Below are 19,410 nucleotides of genomic sequence, written 5' to 3' on the forward strand. Positions count from 1 at the left end.
ATATAAGTTTGTGAGAGGCGAGGAGCGTCCAACGGCGTCACGATCACTTGTGGTGGTATTCTGTGGTGCTCGGGAGATTACCAGAACACTGTGGGCTAAGTACCGGGAGGGAAAACATCTTCCGGGATATAATTACCGTGGTCATGGAACATGACTTGATATCAAACTTTACGAAACAAATCAAGCGAAAACCAGGCTACTTTCCAGTAAATGCGATCGGTCAGGCGTGCTATTCTCATGACGTGGTATTCAAAAATAAAGATTGTTAACGACATATCCCTGATGTCAAGTTGATTCACACGCTAAAATCGATAAATAAATTTTTTTTAAAAAAACATGAGAGAATCGCTTGCCAACTGGTTGATAAGATTGGCTATGAGTGGTAAGTTAGCCGTAGGGGCGGACAATCAAATTTTCGGTAATTATTAATGCCATCGATTTATTATGGTCCATAATGGTTCAGGAAAAGTACAGCAGCGATTAGGAATCTCACTGATGAAGCAGGTGTCGCGCGTGGTGTTGCCGCAGATTGGTTGTCCCGATGGGCAGTATGGCAGATTTATATACCACTACCTAAGACGATTCAACATGGATGAAAGATGTCAGCACTCCCATCGAAGTTCATCAGGCAGATATTTTGTTTTTACAACTGGCACATCAGGCAAACGACATACTCGTACATACAAATACGCGTTGACGGTCGTCGACGTTTCAAGTAGATACAAGCAAACAGAACCGCTATCGACTAAAATAGCAACTGAATTCTCAACCGCATTTCAACGAATTTATTCACGTGGACCCAAGCCGTCTGGCGGCCCGCTCTGGTCACGATTGCTGCATTTGATCCTGGCAAAGAATTTCTTGGCGCAGTAACATTGCTGATGCAAGAACATAATGTTAAAATTAGACACGGACACGCCTTTGTACATCGTGATCAGGCAGTCGTTGAATGATTTAATGGAACACTTGCTGAACGATTCTTTGGACATCAATACGCACAGGAAGTACTGAGCAAGGACACATCTAGCGAATGGGTTGCAAGACTACCACACGAGATAGTCACGTTAAACCGCAAAACCACGCGTGGAATTGCGATGAAACTTGTCGAAGCAATCGCGAAGAAACGTACCGGCTAAGCTGCGTAACTTTTTCCCGTGAGACCAGTGCTAGGCAGCAAAGTGATAGCCAGGTATATATATATATATATATATATATATATATATATATATATATATATATATATGTGTGTGTGTGTGTGTGAACCTTGATAAATTGTGGGTGGTAAGAAGAGCAACCAATCCTATCTAGAGCGTAACCACACAATATTTTCAGCGTGGTAAGATCTACAGGTAGGCCCATAATCTCAGCGAGAATTTGTCCGTGAACAGTTACAAGTAATTCCTAAAAATACACAATTACCACCAGGTTGGAATCGCGCTAGGAAAGGGCACTAGATTCTAGAGATCGGTTACATTCAAGACATGTCACCTCGATATTTTCGAGTGTGTGGCCGAGACTGCTTTCGATTCTGTCCACGGTAAATTATTATACCTCATTAGGAAAATATTCCAACAATATTATTGTCTTACAGCAGACGCAATTATTTTGTCGTTGCTTTAGTGTCATGATAAACTCAGCTGCAAGATCAATTTTGCATTATTTATTTTTTTTTTGTTTTGTTATCTTGCTGATAGCCAGCTAGTGTTTTTCTTTACCGTGCCGGCAAGTTTAGTGGTTGATCCAACGTGTGTTTGATTATTGTCGTAGACAATTCTGCGCAGCTGAGACATTTTTGTAACTCTCGATACTGCCAGATACACTAAATTTGACCTTTCGACAAGATCGTCTGTATTCCAGACATTAGTGTCTTAAATTGTTAGTCCGTGCTATGAGTGAATTGTTATTGCATAATCTAGAATCCAGCATGATGGTTGTGCCCGAGCCTGTTCAGCAACCTCCACGGGAACATCAACGATATTATTTAGAATGAGCGTTTAATGGTTTCCCGTTCCTGTAATATCGACGAAAATAGTCTGGCGATGAGTATCCGCTGGACGATATACAGTGGAACTGCAAACATAGGAAATTTTTCCCGTTGAAGCTCAAAAAGTCTACGTTGAAGAAAATCGCGATCAATTTTCCTGGATGCAACTATCAGATTATTTGGAGCTTTGACTTAGAACCGATAAACCGCTACTTCCCGTGTTGTACCGACGCCTTTCGACGACACTGGAGTGTCCTCTCCATTGGAGCTACAAAGCCTGGGCAGGGTGATGAGGAGAATCAGTTCTTGCCCATGCAGAAGATCCCCTCTCCACGCAGCTGGTGGACCCAAGGAAACGACGAATGTTGATACAGCTTGGCACCAGCGGTGTTGCATGCGTTGCCTAAATGACATTGAAGTCAATCTCAGACTGCCTTCGCGACTCCGTCTCCGGATTTTCTGTCGGTGTTTAATCCCTTAGCCTCTCACATGAGTGGGTATAGCTGCAAGGCAGCTGAAGTTTGGAATGGAGTTGTCCTTCTCCTAGATGAGCTACCATCCAAGATTTACGAGTCTCATGTACCCGAAGAGACTGATTTTAAGGCGCCAGTGGCCTGCCTTCACCCTTTCTCCTGTTAATGGAAATATGGTCTGCAGCAGATCGAAGCTAACCCACTCGCGAAGGCCAGGAACTGCATTTTAGTTGACAGAGGCGATCAGAGATGCAAGCCGTAAGGGGCATTTCTGGAGGAGTGGGGTGCTTGTTTACCACTCCCATCCCAGCAACGTCAACCTTGGACCACATATGCTAGAGTGGAAGCTAACCACGAGACCTGGTCAACCTGTTTCCGCTCTCATGGAAGGGGTAAGATCAATGAGAATGGTCAGCGACTGCTGGAGAGGTGCTGCTACCATAGCCTATGACAGTATATGTGACCAACACTTTCTTGAAATGCAAGGAGATCCACCAGGTGTCATGGAGACACCCACCATCACCAGTAGACCTCCTCATCACCAGACGTGCAGGACTGGCCAGTGTCCTCCTCACCCGCAACTACCACAGTGCCGACTGTGACACAGACCATTCTCTCATGGCCAGCAAGGTGGGAATAATACCCAAGAAGCTGTACCAAGCCAAAAAAAAAGGGTCGCCCATGCATCAACACCTGCTGTGCATTCAACCCAGAGAAAACACAGCAGTTCATCACCACACTGGAGGAAGCTCTCACCAAGGCGACACCTGATTACACCATCGACTCCAAGTGGTCCCACCTTCGTGACTGTATACAATTCAGCCATCACTGCCTATGGGAAGAAGGAGCGCAAAAATGCCAGCTCCTATGAGGCCAACTGGGAGGAGATGGAACCCATGACTGAGGTGAAGAGGAAAGCCCTCCTGGCATACAAAGCTGCACCTAGCCATGGTACACTACAAACCATCAGGACTGCAAGGAACAACGCTCAGCAGACCGCCCATTGCTGCATCAATACCTTCTGGCTGAACCTCTGCACCAGTATCAAGACAGCTGCCGATATCGGGGATGCAAGAGGAATTTATGAGGGTATCAAGAATGCGACAGGCCTCCACCTCATAGACCACCCCCTCAAGTCCAAAACTGGCGAAGTCATCACAGACGAGGAGAAACAACTTCAGCAATGGGTCGAGCACTATTTCGAGCTGTATACAACCCAAAACATCGTCAGCACCATCCCAGACATGCCAGTTATGGAGGAACTAGAGACACTGCCCACCCTGGAAGAGCTTGGAAAAGCTATCAATTGCCTTGCCTGTGCGAGGGCTCTTGGAAGCGACGGCATTTCGCCTTAAGTCCTCGAGCAGGAAGTCAGCACTGCTACAGCCCCTGCACATACTCCTCTGCCTCTGCTGGGAACAGGGACACATCCCCCAGGACATGCGTGACGCCAACATTGTCACTTGGTACAAGAACAAAGGAGACCATAGGAACTGCAACAACTACCGGGACATCTCCCTCCTCAGCATCGTCGGAAAGCCTTTTGCCCGTGTTGCCTTGGTACGCTTGCAGACCGTATCCTTCCGCATCTACCCAGAGTGGCTTTCGAGTCGGCAGGTCAACTGCAGACATGATCTTCTCACTACGCCAGTTACAGGAGAAGTGTCGCGATCAGCAGATGTCCCTCTACATCACCTTCATATACCTGACGAACACGTTTGACCTGGTCAGTCGGTGTGGACACTTCAGGCTTCTGCAGAAAATCGGCGCAACATTGGAGGCCTTCCAAGTCATCAGCAGACTCAAGGAAGGCTGCGTCCTTGTGCCGACGCTCTGCCATCTTGTTTGACATGCTTTTCCAGTACACCTTCAAGGACTGCAGAGAGGGAGTGTACATCCATATCAGGGCTGACGGCATGCTGTTTAACATCGCCTGTCTTTGTTCTAAGACTACAGTCGCAGAGGTCCTCAAACATGAATTGCTTTTTGCTGATGATGTAGCCTTGACATCACACACAGAAGATGGACTTCAGCAGCTGATATGCCGCCTCTCCCACGCCTGTAAGGTGTTTGAACTGACCATCCTTATGAATAAAACGAATTTCATGGCACAGGATGCAGAATCCCCTCCTTCCATCATCATCGAGGGGTACAACTGGGAAGTTGTTGAGAACTTCACATACCTCGGGTCCACCATCTCCAGATAACTATCCATTGATTCTGAGGTGAACGACAGGATTTCCATGGTAGCAGCAGTGTTGGCCAGACTAAACCAGGGGGTCTGAAACAACCCCATCCACACTGAAAAGACCAAACTGCGGGTCTACCGGCCTTCGTGCTCAGCACACTCCTCTACAGCAGTGAGACATGGACCACCTATGCGAGACACGAGAGGAAATTCAACAGCTTCCACAAGAGATGCCTGAGGCGCATTCTGCACATCCATTGGTAGGACAAAGTACCGAACACAGAGGTTCTGGAACGCGCCAACATGAACAGCATGTTCTCCATTCTCAGCGAGAGGCGCCTTCGTTGGTTCGGCCATGTCAAAAGAATGGACCCTGGCCTGATTCCCATGGACCTGTTATATGGGGAGCTAGCAGATTAGGCACGACTGTTTGCAGCAAAGGTGTTTGCAAGGGGGACATGAAGACGGCCATCATCAATGTTAACAAATGCGAGAACTGTGTTAACGACTGTTCCACCTGGCGCCTAACTGTCAGACAGGGCATTCAAGAAGAAGGTGAAACAGCAACTTACTCTGGAGCTACACCATCATCTCCTGTAGGTGGACGGATACCAAGAGGTTGCTAAATCATAGATATACTAATAAATCATAGCATACAAACATAACATACTAATAAATCACATTGATATCTTAGAGGCACAATAGTGCAGCTGACAGTGAATTTTCTTGCAAAAATGTTGGGACATTTATGTATATCAATTGATTAAATACTATTTAAAAGGCAGTTCTGGGGTAATATCAAGTATGTAGAGGTTCTCGTTATGAAATACAAGCTCTCTGAAATCTTTGTACATAGATCAGCAGATTCCAAATGAATAACACACAGTTCTGGTGACCGAAATTTGCATAATTATATGCCATATTGTAAACACTGAAGCTGAAGACATAAAACACAACCACGCTACGAGACTGCGCAAAATGTAAACAACGGTGAGTATGATCTTCTTCTAATCTCATTCTTTTCTCCTTATCCTTTTCCTTTCTAACTTTAATTTTGAGAGAAAACATTGAAATGTATGTAAAACTACTTTCATAGTTATATTTCGAAAGTTTTTGTGGTACAAGAAACTCTAGGCCAGATCATAAAAAGGTACACACACACACACACACACACACACACACGTACAGTCAGTTGTCACTTGAAGTTTGACCACCGTTTTATTCTTGCACTTGTTTATTGGGTATTGTGCACACTGAGTAAATAGACTGTTAGACTTTGCTTTGGTGCCCATTCGAGGAAAGTAGGGGCCCTTTGAAATTTTGGATCCCCCACCCCACCCAACACTTGACCATGATCCAGCCCAGAAAACTTCCATCAAATCCCAACCTCTCATGTATTAAATTTCTGATTCCCAGTTAGCACTATATTCCTATAAGTTTGATAAGTAATCATGAATATATTAGTTGTCAAATTATGAAATACTTTTACATATTAAAATTCATTAGAGAGACTTCAATCAGCTCACTTTCAAACTCAATTCCAGAGCGACCTTTAAGAGGAAGAGGGAGAGGAAGGACGAGGCATGGAGCAAGAACCAGAGGGGGAAGAGGAGGAAGACATGATGTGCAGCCTGAAAACAGCTGACCAAGCTCTACACATAGTTCAAACAAGGCAGACAAGAATGAGGGTAATTGTTTATTTATATCTTGAAAAACAAGTATTGATACATATTGAAAAATGTTTAGTACTAAGTAACTTGACAAAGACTAATATCTAAGTCAGCAGTGTTTTGCACAACTTAGAAAATGCATACTTGTATTATAGGATTATTTATTTTACCAAACAATGTATGTTTAAACTGCTTTACTTTGTGTTGCTACTCACACCCCACTCCGATATCATTTGACAAAGGAAGATTATGCACAGATACCATAGAAAATACAGAGGCCACCTCATTTATTAGGCCACCTTATATAATACCAAAATAATAAACGTATTATGGAGACAGTCTCATAGAGTACCCCATTGCATAATGACATACATATAATTGATATGAAACTAAATACAAAAGGTTTTAACATGGGTCACTTAAATGTATAAGGTATAGTGGAAAAAATAGCATTGATTAAGTTAACGTTGTCTTCCAAGGAAAATAATATGCATGTTTTAGGACTCACTGAAACCAAATTAAATGCTAACCACAATGATAATCTATTTCACTGTCAAGGCTACAAAAAAAACCATTACATAGGGACAGAGAGACAGCATTAGAGAAGATGTAAATGAAGAAAGGTGACTTGACTTGGAGTACCATGAAATTAAGAGTATATGGGTGGAAATTTCTCAAAATAATGCAAAATCATTCCTAGTTGGCTTCATTTATAGGCCACCTTCCTCCAAAGCAATTTGGAATGATAACTGTTTGAAACAAATAGAAAATGTTCTTGCACAGGAGAAAGAAACATATATACTAGGCAGTATAAATAAGAACCTTTTCAATACTCAAATAAGGAGTAACTGGATGGAATATATTGAATCATTAGGCCTAGTCCAGCTGGTAAATGATCCCACGAGGGTAACAGAAATATCATGCACTCTTATTTATCACAATTTTACCAACCTACCGAACAATATGGCTTACGATAATGCACCAAATGTTGGTCTTAGTGACCACTATTTTACTTTTTTGACAAGAAAGGTTAAACGCAAGAGAAATAGGAAATATACACACAAAACTATCACTTACAGATCTTTCCAAAATTGAAGTAAAGAACAATTTCAAGATGACCTATATAAAGTTCCATGGAATATTATCCAAAATTTGGATGACATAGATTTAGTTCTGAGGGTGTGGACTGACTTATTCATGGGTGTAGTCTCTAAGCATGCACCACTGAAAGTACATTGAGTAAAGTATGAAATCCAACTACCGTAATTGATTTACTACTAGATAATATGAAGACAAGAGCGAGACCAATTGAAGACTATGGGAAACCATGCACAATATCAAGTATGGGGAAATAACATCACAAGTATGATTAAAAAGGCTTTAAAAAAATACTTTTTATCAATCAGTGCTTGAAAACACAAAGAGCAACACAAAACTCCATTTGGAAAGTCTTCAATGAACTCATTGGGGTAACACACAAAGATCAGACATAAAATTCACTCACTTCTGGTAAATGACACAAAAGTCACTGATTACACTGACATTGAATTGTTTTAAATGATTTTTTCACTAACATTACCACTAAGTTAAAAGAACCAGTGATAGAAAACAACTTTAATAAACTGAAGAAAAAAAACCTAAGGAGATATGTTTCTTTATCCCACAGGTATAAAAAAAACTTTGTTAAAAAATGTCTCAGTAAACTTGATACCAAGAAAGCTACAGGACTTGATCAGATTGGTCCACCACTCATTAAAAATTCTGCCTCAGCTATTTCAGATAGCATAACATTCATAATCAATTTAAATATTGCAACCCCATCTGTCCCCAAAATATGGAAAACTGCGAAGTTAATGCCTATGCACAAATCTGGTTCTAAGAATGATGCTTTAGACAGAAACATTCATGTGAGACTGACTTGATCTCTCTAACTGATAAATGGCTTCAACCACTTGGTCAAAGTTGAATAATAGGATCTCTATTTGTTGATTTCAGGAAAGTTTATGAAATGGTGGATCATGAAATCCTTTTGAAGAAACTGAAAATCAGCCAATGCGGTGAAGGCACAATTAGATGGTTTACTTCATACTTAAGTGAGAGAACACAACATGTTTATATAAATAATGTTATGTCGAAACCTGGAACATCTAGGTATGGAGTACCACAAGGTTTGATTTTAGGTCCATTACTATTGATACTATTTATTAGTGGCCTACCACTTTTTACTACGGGACTCAATTTCATCTACAGATCTCTATGCAGATGACAAAATTGTCAGACATCCAAAACACAAAGCACGAACTAGAAATTTCTTTACAGGATGCCCTAAACAAACTGGACAACTGGTACACATGCATTGGCATGGTGGTTAATACTGGTAAAACTAAAATATTACTTGTCTCAACATGGCAAAAAAGAACAAATCTTGGTAGAGATGGACTATGTTGGACATGGAAGGATAAAAATTTGCAAATGGTTTGTCATGGTAGACTACTTGGTGTTTTGGTAGATAATAACCTATCATGGATAGAACATATCAAACATGTCAATAAAAAAAAGTGAATTCAAGTTTATGGCTTTTCAGTAGGATAAGACATTTTTTCCCTGAAAGGTGAAGAAAACTATTTTATAACAGTTACATACAACCCTATTTAGACTATTGTAACACAGTGTAGAGTAATTGAAATGATAAAAACATAGCAATGCTGGCACATCTTCAAACAAGTGCATTCAGGCTAATATCAATCCAGAAAGAAAGCAATGAAAATTTAGCTGGTAAGTTAAAATTATTACCTATTAAAGACTGAATCCGGTTGAGAAAAGCCAAATTAATGTACAGGATATCCAATAATAGTGCTCCTGAATATTTACAATCACTATTCCAGTATAGGCTACCAGGTAATACTCCCCGCCTGTGATCCATGTCTACCAGCCAGTATAAAATTCCCAAACCAAATAAGGAATTCTTCAGAAAATGTTTCCAGTACTCTGGAACTTTGCTCTGGAATAGTATTCCTGTCGACATTAGAAATGCCAACTCTATTCCCTTCTTCCAAACCCATTATATACAGTGGTTTCAAAGATGCAGTTAAAATAGATAAATTCCTTTCTATGAGGGCCTAAAGGTAGTTCACTAAAATCATTTCATATATAGGTAGAAGTGATCTATGCTAGTGGCATACAAATATTCAATACTATTAAGGTTGACTTGCTCTTTTTCCAATTTACGTAATAAACCAATTTAAGTAATAGATTTATTATTTTTATTTTTAAAAATACAAAGTGGTAACAAAAAGTCTATGCAATCTTACTTTGGAGTTAGCAATTAGACCTGACTACATACATGCCAACCATTACACTTTTGGCGTAATCATTATGCTTTTTTCCACTAAATTATGCCTTATGCATAAATGTATTCGGATTACACGTTTTCGATACATACCCCCTCCAAAAAAAATTTAATAATTTGTTTTCTTATTTTTATTAACATCTCATTAATCCCACAGACCGTATTCTAGAAAAGACGGCTTCTATGTAACTATGATATAAGAGTACGCTTGTCCGTAGACTTACATGTACTTTCCTAACAGTTTTGGCCTCGGTTTCTATTTGGAGTCAGATCGCAATTAATACTTCCTGTTCAGTACCCACGAATGTAGTTCTAGTCTGTCTTTAGAACATTTTTCCCTCTCTCATTTTGGTGGTGATAGAAGAGGTTTTTTATGCTTTTTTGGTAGGGATTTAAAGGTAATTGTTTATTCTTGAAAATATGAGGTCAGGGTGTTGTTGTCTGTGTGTATTTCAGCGACAGTGCACTTTGAGTAATAAGGCCTTGGTGATGATCTGGAAGTGAAATCTGTGTTCTGTTTACATGTTGCTCTGTTGACAGTCCAGGATCTCAAATTAGAGCAGGTCACCCTTTGACGAAAACTTCACCGTGAAGTCATCTTTGAAGGTATTTTAGATTAACATATGATTTGTATTGTCCCACAGTGGAAAGGTCAGTACTGAGAAACAAATGTAGAGAACATATAGTAAAATTAATTGTATTCTATGTCCTGTCAGGGCATCATTGATTCAACTTTAAATTGCTATAAAAATTTTATTATTAAAGATAGAGACATGAGATTTTTACACCTTGTGTATATTATCTGTAACAATTAGAAAATATAATTAAAATTTAAAATATTTAATTAAATTTGTTTTTAAATTGATTTAAAAATGTAAAAAGTTAAAATAAATTGTTCTCTATAAATTCACAGAAATGGTATCTGTTGGAAATGACACTCATTATTTTAGCAGCAGTGTATTCCTAGGCCATATAGAAGTTGCAATGGGGGATTGTTTTCAAAGCCTGTCAGCGAAAATCTCATTAAATTCTGTAATAGCACATACTAGTGTGTGTAAAACATGGACAGGAAATGTAACAGCCAATGGATTATATGGCCTGTTGTCATTTAAGGATCCTGTGACAAACACATGGAAGAAAAAACATGTTCGAAGACTGGCACTGATGGTGAAGTTGAGAAGTCTGACTATACCAAAGGAGCTAGATGCATCCCATTAATGCCATAATAGTTTGTGTGTGAATGTGGATCATCTGATTCTAGAGCATCATTCCGTTAACAATAATAGGCAGTATTGCAAAGGTTATGGTCATTATATTGGCCATGGTGACTATCCAGACTGCATGATAAAGTTGAAATTGTAATATGGGATAAATTCAGGTATCATGATATATCCTTTACACCCACCCACATCCATATCAATTTATGTCTGGCATGGAAGGAAGGAAGGATGGATGGATGTGTTGAGTAACAAGGAGAAAGGAAAGGGTGTGGTCTTTATTTTAGTAGACCATGCTGGTATGACAGTGCTTTCTTAAATACATTCCTCCCTTCCTCCCTCCCTTCCTTCCTTCCTACCTACCTACCTTCCTTCATTTCATTCATTCATTCATTCATTCAGCAAGTCTAGTAAGTCATGTCATGTTATTTTAATTTTGAATTTTTTGGTCTTTATTTATTTTGCTTTTTAATTTATTTATTTGTGTCTTCATATTCAGAGAAAACTGTTTCGACCTCTCCATAGGTCTCATCAGGTGGTAGTAAGTAACACAACTGCACATAACATGCGTTGTTACCTACGGATTTCCCCACTACAGTTTTCCCTTCTGTACAATGTGTTCTTCATGGTGTCTTTGAGCACTTTCATTTTGCACATGGAATTAAGATAACTTTTTCGGTCTGCAGTGTCCATTGGCTCCTGCTAAACCTTTGCATAGGAGTGATCACCCTTGGTGTCTAGCAGTCCTTTGCAGTAGTCAGACTTCCTATTGCCTTTCTGTGTCCTGTACCTCAGATGGGCCTGTATCATATTTCCTCGTCTTGCTAGAATACGTTTTCTGGTATGTGGATGCTTTTGATACAACTGATGGTAAGTGCAGTCTTTATCCATTGTCTCCAGTGATCTCAGAGTCCTTGTTGAAAGTTTACCTCCCAAGTGTGTCACTTTTATTTTCAGTGATGATCCCAGGCTGTTATTGAGTCTATATATTGTTGAATGCACTCATGCCTCAAAGTTTCTGGAATAGTTTACATTTTTAGATAAAGAAACACTGATTGATCTGTTCACCGCCTCACATTTATGTGTGTTTGTGTTCAGTCGCAGTCTTTCTACAACATCGCAGGAGAGTTTCATTTTCAGAACTTCTAGCAGGATATTCTTATCATTTTTTGTCATGTTGAGATGAGTCACTTGATCAGGGCCCAGGTATGCTGATTGCATCCAGCTGTTAGTACTTCCTCCCCCACAGACCTTTGAATAATGCCAGCATTTTGAGCAGTCCCCTGAATAACAGCGTAGAGTGGCATCCAGTACTTGGGGAAGTTAACATTTAATTTTAGTAACATCCACTATTGTCCTCCATCATTTGCTTTAAGATTAAATTGCAACGTGCTTTAATGTCTTGGCTGACAATTTTCTGTTTGAGCCTTTTTCCTTCTCTTGTTCTTATTCCTGGAAACATGTTTTCGCTAAATATTGCAGAATTACACTGTTTGAACTGTAAACGACCCAAATGGATGGGATCCGACAGTCTTTCTACTTTCCACATTGGATGCAGAATGGTGTAAGCATTTTGGAAGCCAGCAGCAGCCTATGCATCTTCATCTGTTGTTGCATGTCCAATGAGAATCTCTTGCAGCACAAACTTGTTTCCCATTTCTCTTGCCATTTCATACTCTGAATATGGTGCAACCTTTGACGAGAACATCACCTTTGAAGGTATTTTAGATTAACATATGATTTGTATTGATTGTCCCACAATGGAAAGGTCAGTACTGAGAAACAAATGTAGAGAACATATAGTAAAATTAATTGTGTTCTATGTCCATTTTTAGCAGCTGTATGTCTTAGTTAGGAGAGAACAGACTGGTTTTCTAACTTGTAATGATTGCTCGCAGATTCTTTGTTCAAATTGATAATTTGTACAGAACCAGTCTGTTGATATTTGGCGCTAAAAGTCAAGTCAGATTTATTCTATTCGATGCGTGTGTTAGTGCAAACATGTTTTTCAAATAATTTCACAGATGGATTAGAAAAGATGAAAAAATCGATTCAGAGATGAATACATGAACTACATATTACAGCGTTCCATTCTAGGGCAGCTTCATGCCCCATGCAGGTTGTGTGGAAAGGATTTTAATATTGGTCATTGTGGTAAAAGAAACCTTGAATTGGCTCATTTTCCTAATTCGAGTACTATGGTTTTTTTTGTGTTTTTTTACAGTAGAACTAACTTGTGGACATGAATTTTATAAATGCAGAGGCATTGTGTACTGAGTTATTAAAAGAATATGGACTACCCCTAGCGGTAGAAGACTACATTGGACCTTTGTTCAAACAGATGTTTCCTGATTCCAAAGTTGCAGAAAATATGCATGTGCAAGAACAAAATCATCTAATATTGTTAGGTGTTTAGCAGAAGATACTTCACTTAAAATTGCAGAAGCCATGAAAATTGGGCCATTTAGTATTGCAACAGACAAGAGTACTGATTATGCAGACAAAACATTGTACCCAGTCTGTGTAAGAGACTTTGACAAAGAAAAGGGCAAGGTCAGAATGCTTTTCTTTCATTACCAGGATTAACAGTAGATTCCACTGGAGAAAACTATTTATTTGCTTGATAATGCTTTGAATATAATATATGTTGGCAGAACAGTATGGGGTTTTCAGCTGATGCTGCATCAGTGATGACTGTAATTCATAAAGGAGTTGCATTCTATATTTTGAAAAACATCTCTATCATTGTACATATCAGGTTGTCTCTGTGATATGATGCACCATGCTGCAGAAAAGGCTGCTGATAAATTAGAAGAACTCCTGAAGTATCAAAGCGGTACTCTACCTGACAATGTACTTCATGGGGACAGTTGATCTTTTTCCTCTTATTTGCCAGCTAAAAGACCCAATAACTGTAAGATATAAATTTCCTCTTCTTTATTAGGTTATAAAGGAATATTGGTTCTTTACCATTCTAAAGCTGACTGTGAGAGATTGTTCAGCATTGTTAACAAAAGTAAAACTGAATTTAGATCCAAGATGTAATAACCCAACACTTAGTGCTCTACTGGTGGGCAAAACATTTATAATCTTAGCTGGTACAAAATGTTTTGAAATGCAAAATGAGAGTCGGTTGCTTTTTGAAGCTCAAAGTGTTATATATGAAAACTTGAAGCAGTGATTGATATTAAAAGTCCAGACGGTTAAATAAACCATTATGTACACATGCTCATTGAATTTTTATCATGTTATATGTGGATTACTCTTTTTCTGCTCAGGTTACTCTTTTTGTCCACTTGGATTACACTTTTTCCTTCGCCAGGGGTTGGCATGTATGTGACTTGATTGCAGTTTTTTTTATTTATTAGATATGTACAAAATTCAGATATCCATTTAAGTCTTGTAAAATAAATACTACACTTTTATTCTTCTGTTTTAAATATAATGTATGCCTTAATGTGTATTTCTAAAGCTCCAAAATATGTTAAGATAATATTATATACATATGCACTGTCATGATAAACATAAGGACTTAATAATCCTAAAATGTTTTATTTGGCCAGAATTTAGACTGACATGAAGGCTTGCAAGAAACAGAGTTTTTTTCTTCATATCTGATCTAACACTTTTGGGTAAAGATTTTTAATTTCCCAGTCTGCTTGGCATTCAGTTTTTCCACCTTTGAACTGTTGATTACTGCAAATGATTTCTGTAATAAAAATTTTACTTGATTCAAAGGCAATTTTGAAACTTCTGTAATTCTTTCAATAACTTTTATTTATTCCTTGAGCATGTTATTGCCAAAGCTTAAAATTTTTATGTGCAAAATATATATCACAAAAGGTATGAATAACTTGACAGGTATGTTGGCTACATTACCGAAAACCTCTTTGTGTATACAGGATATGTGTAGCACATGCTTATGAATGTGTAACTTGCACTTTGTACCAATAAAATCAAAATACTGCATCCATTTACACACAGAATTAAAACGTTGAGTGTTACTCTTACATGATTGTTGTAAATGTTGAAATTTCCATGGTATCATGATTTTAGCTTTCAAGCTTTTTGTACCACATACATATAGGGATTCAGTGTGCTTAATCTGTTAAACGAATTCCAGGAGATCATAAGTGTGGAGCCAGACCGGCTGAGGGAACTGTTCATACAGATGTTGAAGTTCCACCCCAACCTTGTCTTTAATGTATTGGAGCCAGGTTCAAGGCAGTGTGGTGGTTACCACCCAACCCCCAGCACAGGATTACCAGAATGGTGTGTGGAAAATGTAGGGAGATGCCCGCAGACTTGGTATAGGTGTTGTGAGAGCTCTGCATATCACTTTTGCTGGTAATGAATATATCAGGTTTTGTTTAGAATGTGTACTGTCTCTTATGCATTATTCTTAACATGCTCAAAAGTTTATTTAAAGTAAGAAGTTTCAAGACTTTTAGCGAGGCTGCTTACCAAATGAGACATAAGCTTAGATTAGTTCTTTGCAACCACTGTGAAAGAATTTTTAAATTGTAAGCCATCCAAAACCAGACATGCATACATATGCAAATGATAAGGACTTATTATTTTTACAATTGATACTCATCGAGTAGATTCTTTTCATTACCTGGTTTCAATGTGGGTACCTCACTACACTAAACAAATTTAAGTCGATGATGATAAAAGGATAAAATTCTTATGTAAATATTATCTTCATCAGCAGTCAGCGTTTCCTATTTGATCCCAATGCAGGAGTCTCTGACTTCTAGAAAAGCTCCCCAAAAACTTTGAGCTGTCCATCTTGACATAAACTACACTTAATATCAGTTCTAGTTGCGATGAAACTCTCAGTGCTCATGTCAAAATAAAGACAGTGTGCAGTTTTGATCCATGTGTATTTTACGGTGTAATTTGCTGATCAAAGATGAATAACATTTGAATAAGCACATGTTCCTATTATTTTTTAAAATATATTTTTTACATTTTAGAAATAGCATATTACAGATTGGAATAATTTTTCAGATTTTTCAAGTTCTAGGCCTTGATGAGGCTGTACTTGCCTTGGCCAGGATGTGCAGACGAAATGTTCTTGTCCTCAGTGATGAAGTTGACTTGATGAGTGCCAGCATACATACTGCCTATAGGCAGTTCATACTATAGCAACATGGAAGGCTTGGGTCTGGACAGAGACATGTAATTCCATCTTGCTGTTTCTGGCAGATACGTGACAAATATCCAGATGGACAGTACATTGGCTTCATTCCCTCTAGACTTGCATGAACTTAAACACTTTCTTGCATGTATGAGTTTGTATATAAATGAATACAGTTGACTTCATTCATTGTTTTCTTGTAACTGCACATAATATTGCATCAAACAATAATGCTTTCATTCAAAAAATTTTTAACATCAGTCTATTTCTGCCTATAAACAATGTGGGCATGAAGGTCATAAATAATCAATATAAAAAGTTTTCAGCAGTTGCAGATACAGTATTATACATTATTTTATTTTCAACTACTGATATTTACAGGATATTATATAATGTGTAACCTGCCTTAGCAGACATCTCCATAAATCAGACACTGTTTCATATTTTACATAACTAAAATCAAGAGATCTTCTTCACCAAACTAGAGTTGATGGTGGTTTTTGAGGTGCCAGGTTTCTACAAATTCTCCTGGGATCATCTTCCTTTAGTTCTCTTCTCCTCCACATACACTGCTTTCCCTCAAGTCGACAGATGAGGGCTTTCTGTATAAGCTCCCTGATGTGGGGATATGGTTTTTTTCCTTGCAAGGGTAAATGGACCATCTGCCGCTTTTTTTTGTTGTAACATCGATACCTGTTTTAAAGAAAATTTTATTTTCTTAACTTGTGTGACAAGCATCCCCATTCTAACCCATATTAACTTTTCACCCAATATTAGAGACTCATGACCATTTCCCAAGAAGGAATTGTCGAGGGGTTGTTTTTGTTCTTACTTGTTCTTTCCACAAAGTACTATGTGAGACAGGATGCATTTTTGTCCATTCCTTCAGAAGGCAACCTTGTTTTCATGAACATGTATTAGCTAGTAATCATCATGATGACATCATTTTCCCTAAATGTCCAGAGGAAATTCCATGGACCCCATATATCCTTAATAAAGTGTGTCAGTCCTCTGGGAAAGTGCTGTACATATCACTGGATCTAATTATTAGACTTGCATTGCTCATATCAAAAGAAATATCTACTAGAATGATAATACTAATTACAAGATCTGTATGCATGAAAATAATAAGATTCCTTACAACAAATATAAAAAAATGTGGGCCAATTGTTGTGAAATGACTTGTATCTAATACAAAGTTTTCATGACTTGTACATATGAATAATATTCCATTGCCTTGATGTCCATGCAAGGACCATAATGTACAATCAATATATAATTTTTTCTCTTATTTGCTGTAGTGAAACAAACTTTCACTATCTCCCTTTTCTTTGTTTCTCATTACACCTCTGCCACTATGGATATTGTGATCCAAGGCAGTTAGCTCATTCCTAATCGTGTACACAGGAGGGATGTATGAAAATCTCTTGGCACAGTACATCATGATCTGCTGATGAAAAATTTCAAGCTCAGCCGTGCTTCTACAATTATCAAAAACATGTATCTTCTAATGTGTCATTTGTAATCTGCTAACAGATTAATACAGTTATTAAATAATCATTACTGTTGATAAATATTGCATACATAAAATCTTTACTGAAGTGTTTATTGATAGTGTCATGGAATTGTTTATACCTGAAATTACCAAAAACTTGAGAAGGAGAGTCACTATACATGTACCATGTGCACACATCTTATGAATGCAGCAGCAGGGGGGGCGATTCCTACAAGGTTTTTAGGCGAAAAAACCCTTCTATCAATAATTTTTACAAAACTAACTCTTATTTTGGAAAACAAACCCTTATTTTGGCAACAATGACAATAAAGGTGTCTATTTACCAAAATAACAGGTTTAAACGTGTAATCTAGTCTTGGAAACGTTATTGCTGCACAGATTACATAATAAAACCAACTTGGGTTGGCGCCCTCCCTCCTGCTCTTAACGATTTATTAACTAAATAAATAACGTATCAAGTCCGACACGATATCGTGTTCTGGGATCGTGTAAATTTATTGTCACAAACCCGTGTGGGGTTCGCTGTGCACGACTAAAGAAATTTTTGAATTTATTGATGTCCATGTCTCCGCTGCACCAAGTTTGGTGAATATTTCATAGCGTGTGTACGTCAACTCCGTTGAACACCGCGAGTAGGTTACAGTTATCTCTGATCACATTTTGAATTTGTGTATAACGTTGAGTTACATAAATGACATCAGTGTTTTTATGACGACCACGAGAAAATATTCTCGCAGGGTTTGCTTGCTTATCCAGCATAACATCATCGTACACAACTAGATTGTTAATTGATCCATCAATGCTATCTACGCCAGGTGCGTCATTGATGTCAGTTATAAACTCAACTATGTCGTCGTCGCTTCCTATGGCCGCTTTCGCACTCTCGTTGAAATCTTTTATCACATCATAGCATCGCTGATCGTCCAAAGATGGTGCTACCAAATATAATTTATCCCATTTCATCCACTTCATTATCAGATTCAACAGCAGCTGTGTTTTACCCGACCCAGATGGTTCTATGATGATCATTCTGATTGAATTTGGTAGCACACTATTATGTTTCACCGGTTCTTTTATCTTCATTGCAGAAAAATCAGTAACTTCCATTTGTATACAAATGAATAGTATTATGGATTTATATTGTGTGAAGTGCAGGGCACGAACCCCAACAAACGACTTAACAACAATTACGACAAAAAATAATCGACAAGCGCTCACAGGAATATGTGCTCGATGTGGCACAAAAAAATTTAGGTTTCAAAAAAAAAGTTTAGCGGAGGCGACATCACAGCCCAACTTGGAAAACTCCCTGGAGCTCCCTGGGCAAAGTATCACGGGGAAAAACATCTTCCCGGATACAACTACTGCGGTCCTGGAACCAGACTTGACATAAGACTTGACAGCGACAACCAGCCCAACCCTGGCGAGTATCCGATAAATGCTATCGATGCAGCTTGTCATGTTCATGATGTAGCTTATAAAAACCCTGATTTGCAACAACGACATATTGCGGATGTGAAATTAATTAATTCACTAAACGCCATCAAAAATAAATCTCTTAAAGAGTCACTCGCTAACTGGTTAATAAAATCCGCAATGAAGTCTAAACTAGTATTAGGCACTAGTAATTAATAACAATACAAACATTTCCAATGGAGGCGATTTATTATTCCCCGATCGGATACTGGAGAGGTAACGCAGCAATTAATAAACTCGCCAAGTCAGCGTCGGTAACAAGAGAGGTTGCCAAAAATTGGCTATCGAAACAGGCAATATGGCAAATTTATCTACCACCGCCTAGCCAAATAAACTTTGCACATTTTGATGTTAGTGTGCCCAACGAGGTTCGTCAGGCTGACATACTATTTCT

The 19,410-nt window shown here is 38.5% G+C and overlaps 2 protein-coding genes across 3 annotated transcripts; one reads left to right on the plus strand and one right to left on the minus strand.

Annotated features, from left to right (window-relative positions):
- The first annotated feature begins 1,310 nt into the window (after positions 1-1,310).
- LOC149783523 (uncharacterized) lies at positions 1,311-16,209 on the plus strand. Of its 2 annotated transcripts, XM_089931769.1 has the most exons (5): positions 1,311-6,333; positions 8,311-10,270; positions 12,364-12,600; positions 15,005-15,228; positions 15,895-16,209. In XM_089931769.1, exon 1 carries the CDS (start codon positions 3,345-3,347, stop codon positions 3,810-3,812), a length of 468 nt encoding a protein of 155 aa, XP_089787895.1. In that variant the 5' UTR covers positions 1,311-3,344; the 3' UTR covers positions 3,813-6,333; positions 8,311-10,270; positions 12,364-12,600; positions 15,005-15,228; positions 15,895-16,209. The 2 variants fall into 2 exon arrangements, 1 of the variants encoding a protein (XP_089787895.1); XR_016413616.1 differs by lacking the exons at positions 1,311-6,333; positions 8,311-10,270; positions 12,364-12,600 and adding an exon at positions 12,658-13,795.
- A 153-nt stretch (positions 16,210-16,362) lies between these two features.
- LOC149783524 (uncharacterized) lies at positions 16,363-17,610 on the minus strand. The gene is made up of 2 exons (XM_089932861.1): positions 17,336-17,610; positions 16,363-16,664 (listed from the first exon to the last, which is right to left on the minus strand). The coding sequence occupies exons 1-2, from the start codon at positions 17,466-17,468 to the stop codon at positions 16,498-16,500; spliced, it is 300 nt and encodes a 99-aa protein (XP_089788987.1). The 5' UTR covers positions 17,469-17,610; the 3' UTR covers positions 16,363-16,497.
- Between the last annotated feature and the right edge of the window lie 1,800 nt (positions 17,611-19,410).

The sequence above is a fragment of the Sinohyriopsis cumingii genome, chromosome 14, assembly GCF_028554795.1.
Source record: "Sinohyriopsis cumingii isolate HCF-2022 chromosome 14, ASM2855479v2, whole genome shotgun sequence".
NCBI classification, from domain to species: domain Eukaryota; kingdom Metazoa; phylum Mollusca; class Bivalvia; order Unionida; family Unionidae; genus Sinohyriopsis; species Sinohyriopsis cumingii.

Excerpts from the sequence above, each read along its gene's own strand:
- LOC149783523 (XM_089931769.1), top strand. The coding sequence starts at position 3,345 with ATGGAACCCATGACTGAGGTGAAGAGGAAAGCCCTCCTGGCATACAAA.
- LOC149783524 (XM_089932861.1), bottom strand. The coding sequence starts at position 17,468 with ATGATGTACTGTGCCAAGAGATTTTCATACATCCCTCCTGTGTACACG. Across the intron at positions 16,665-17,335 it reads AGAAAAGGGAGATAGTGAAA|GAAAAAAACCATATCCCCAC; the intron begins GTTTGTTTCACT and ends TACCCTTGCAAG.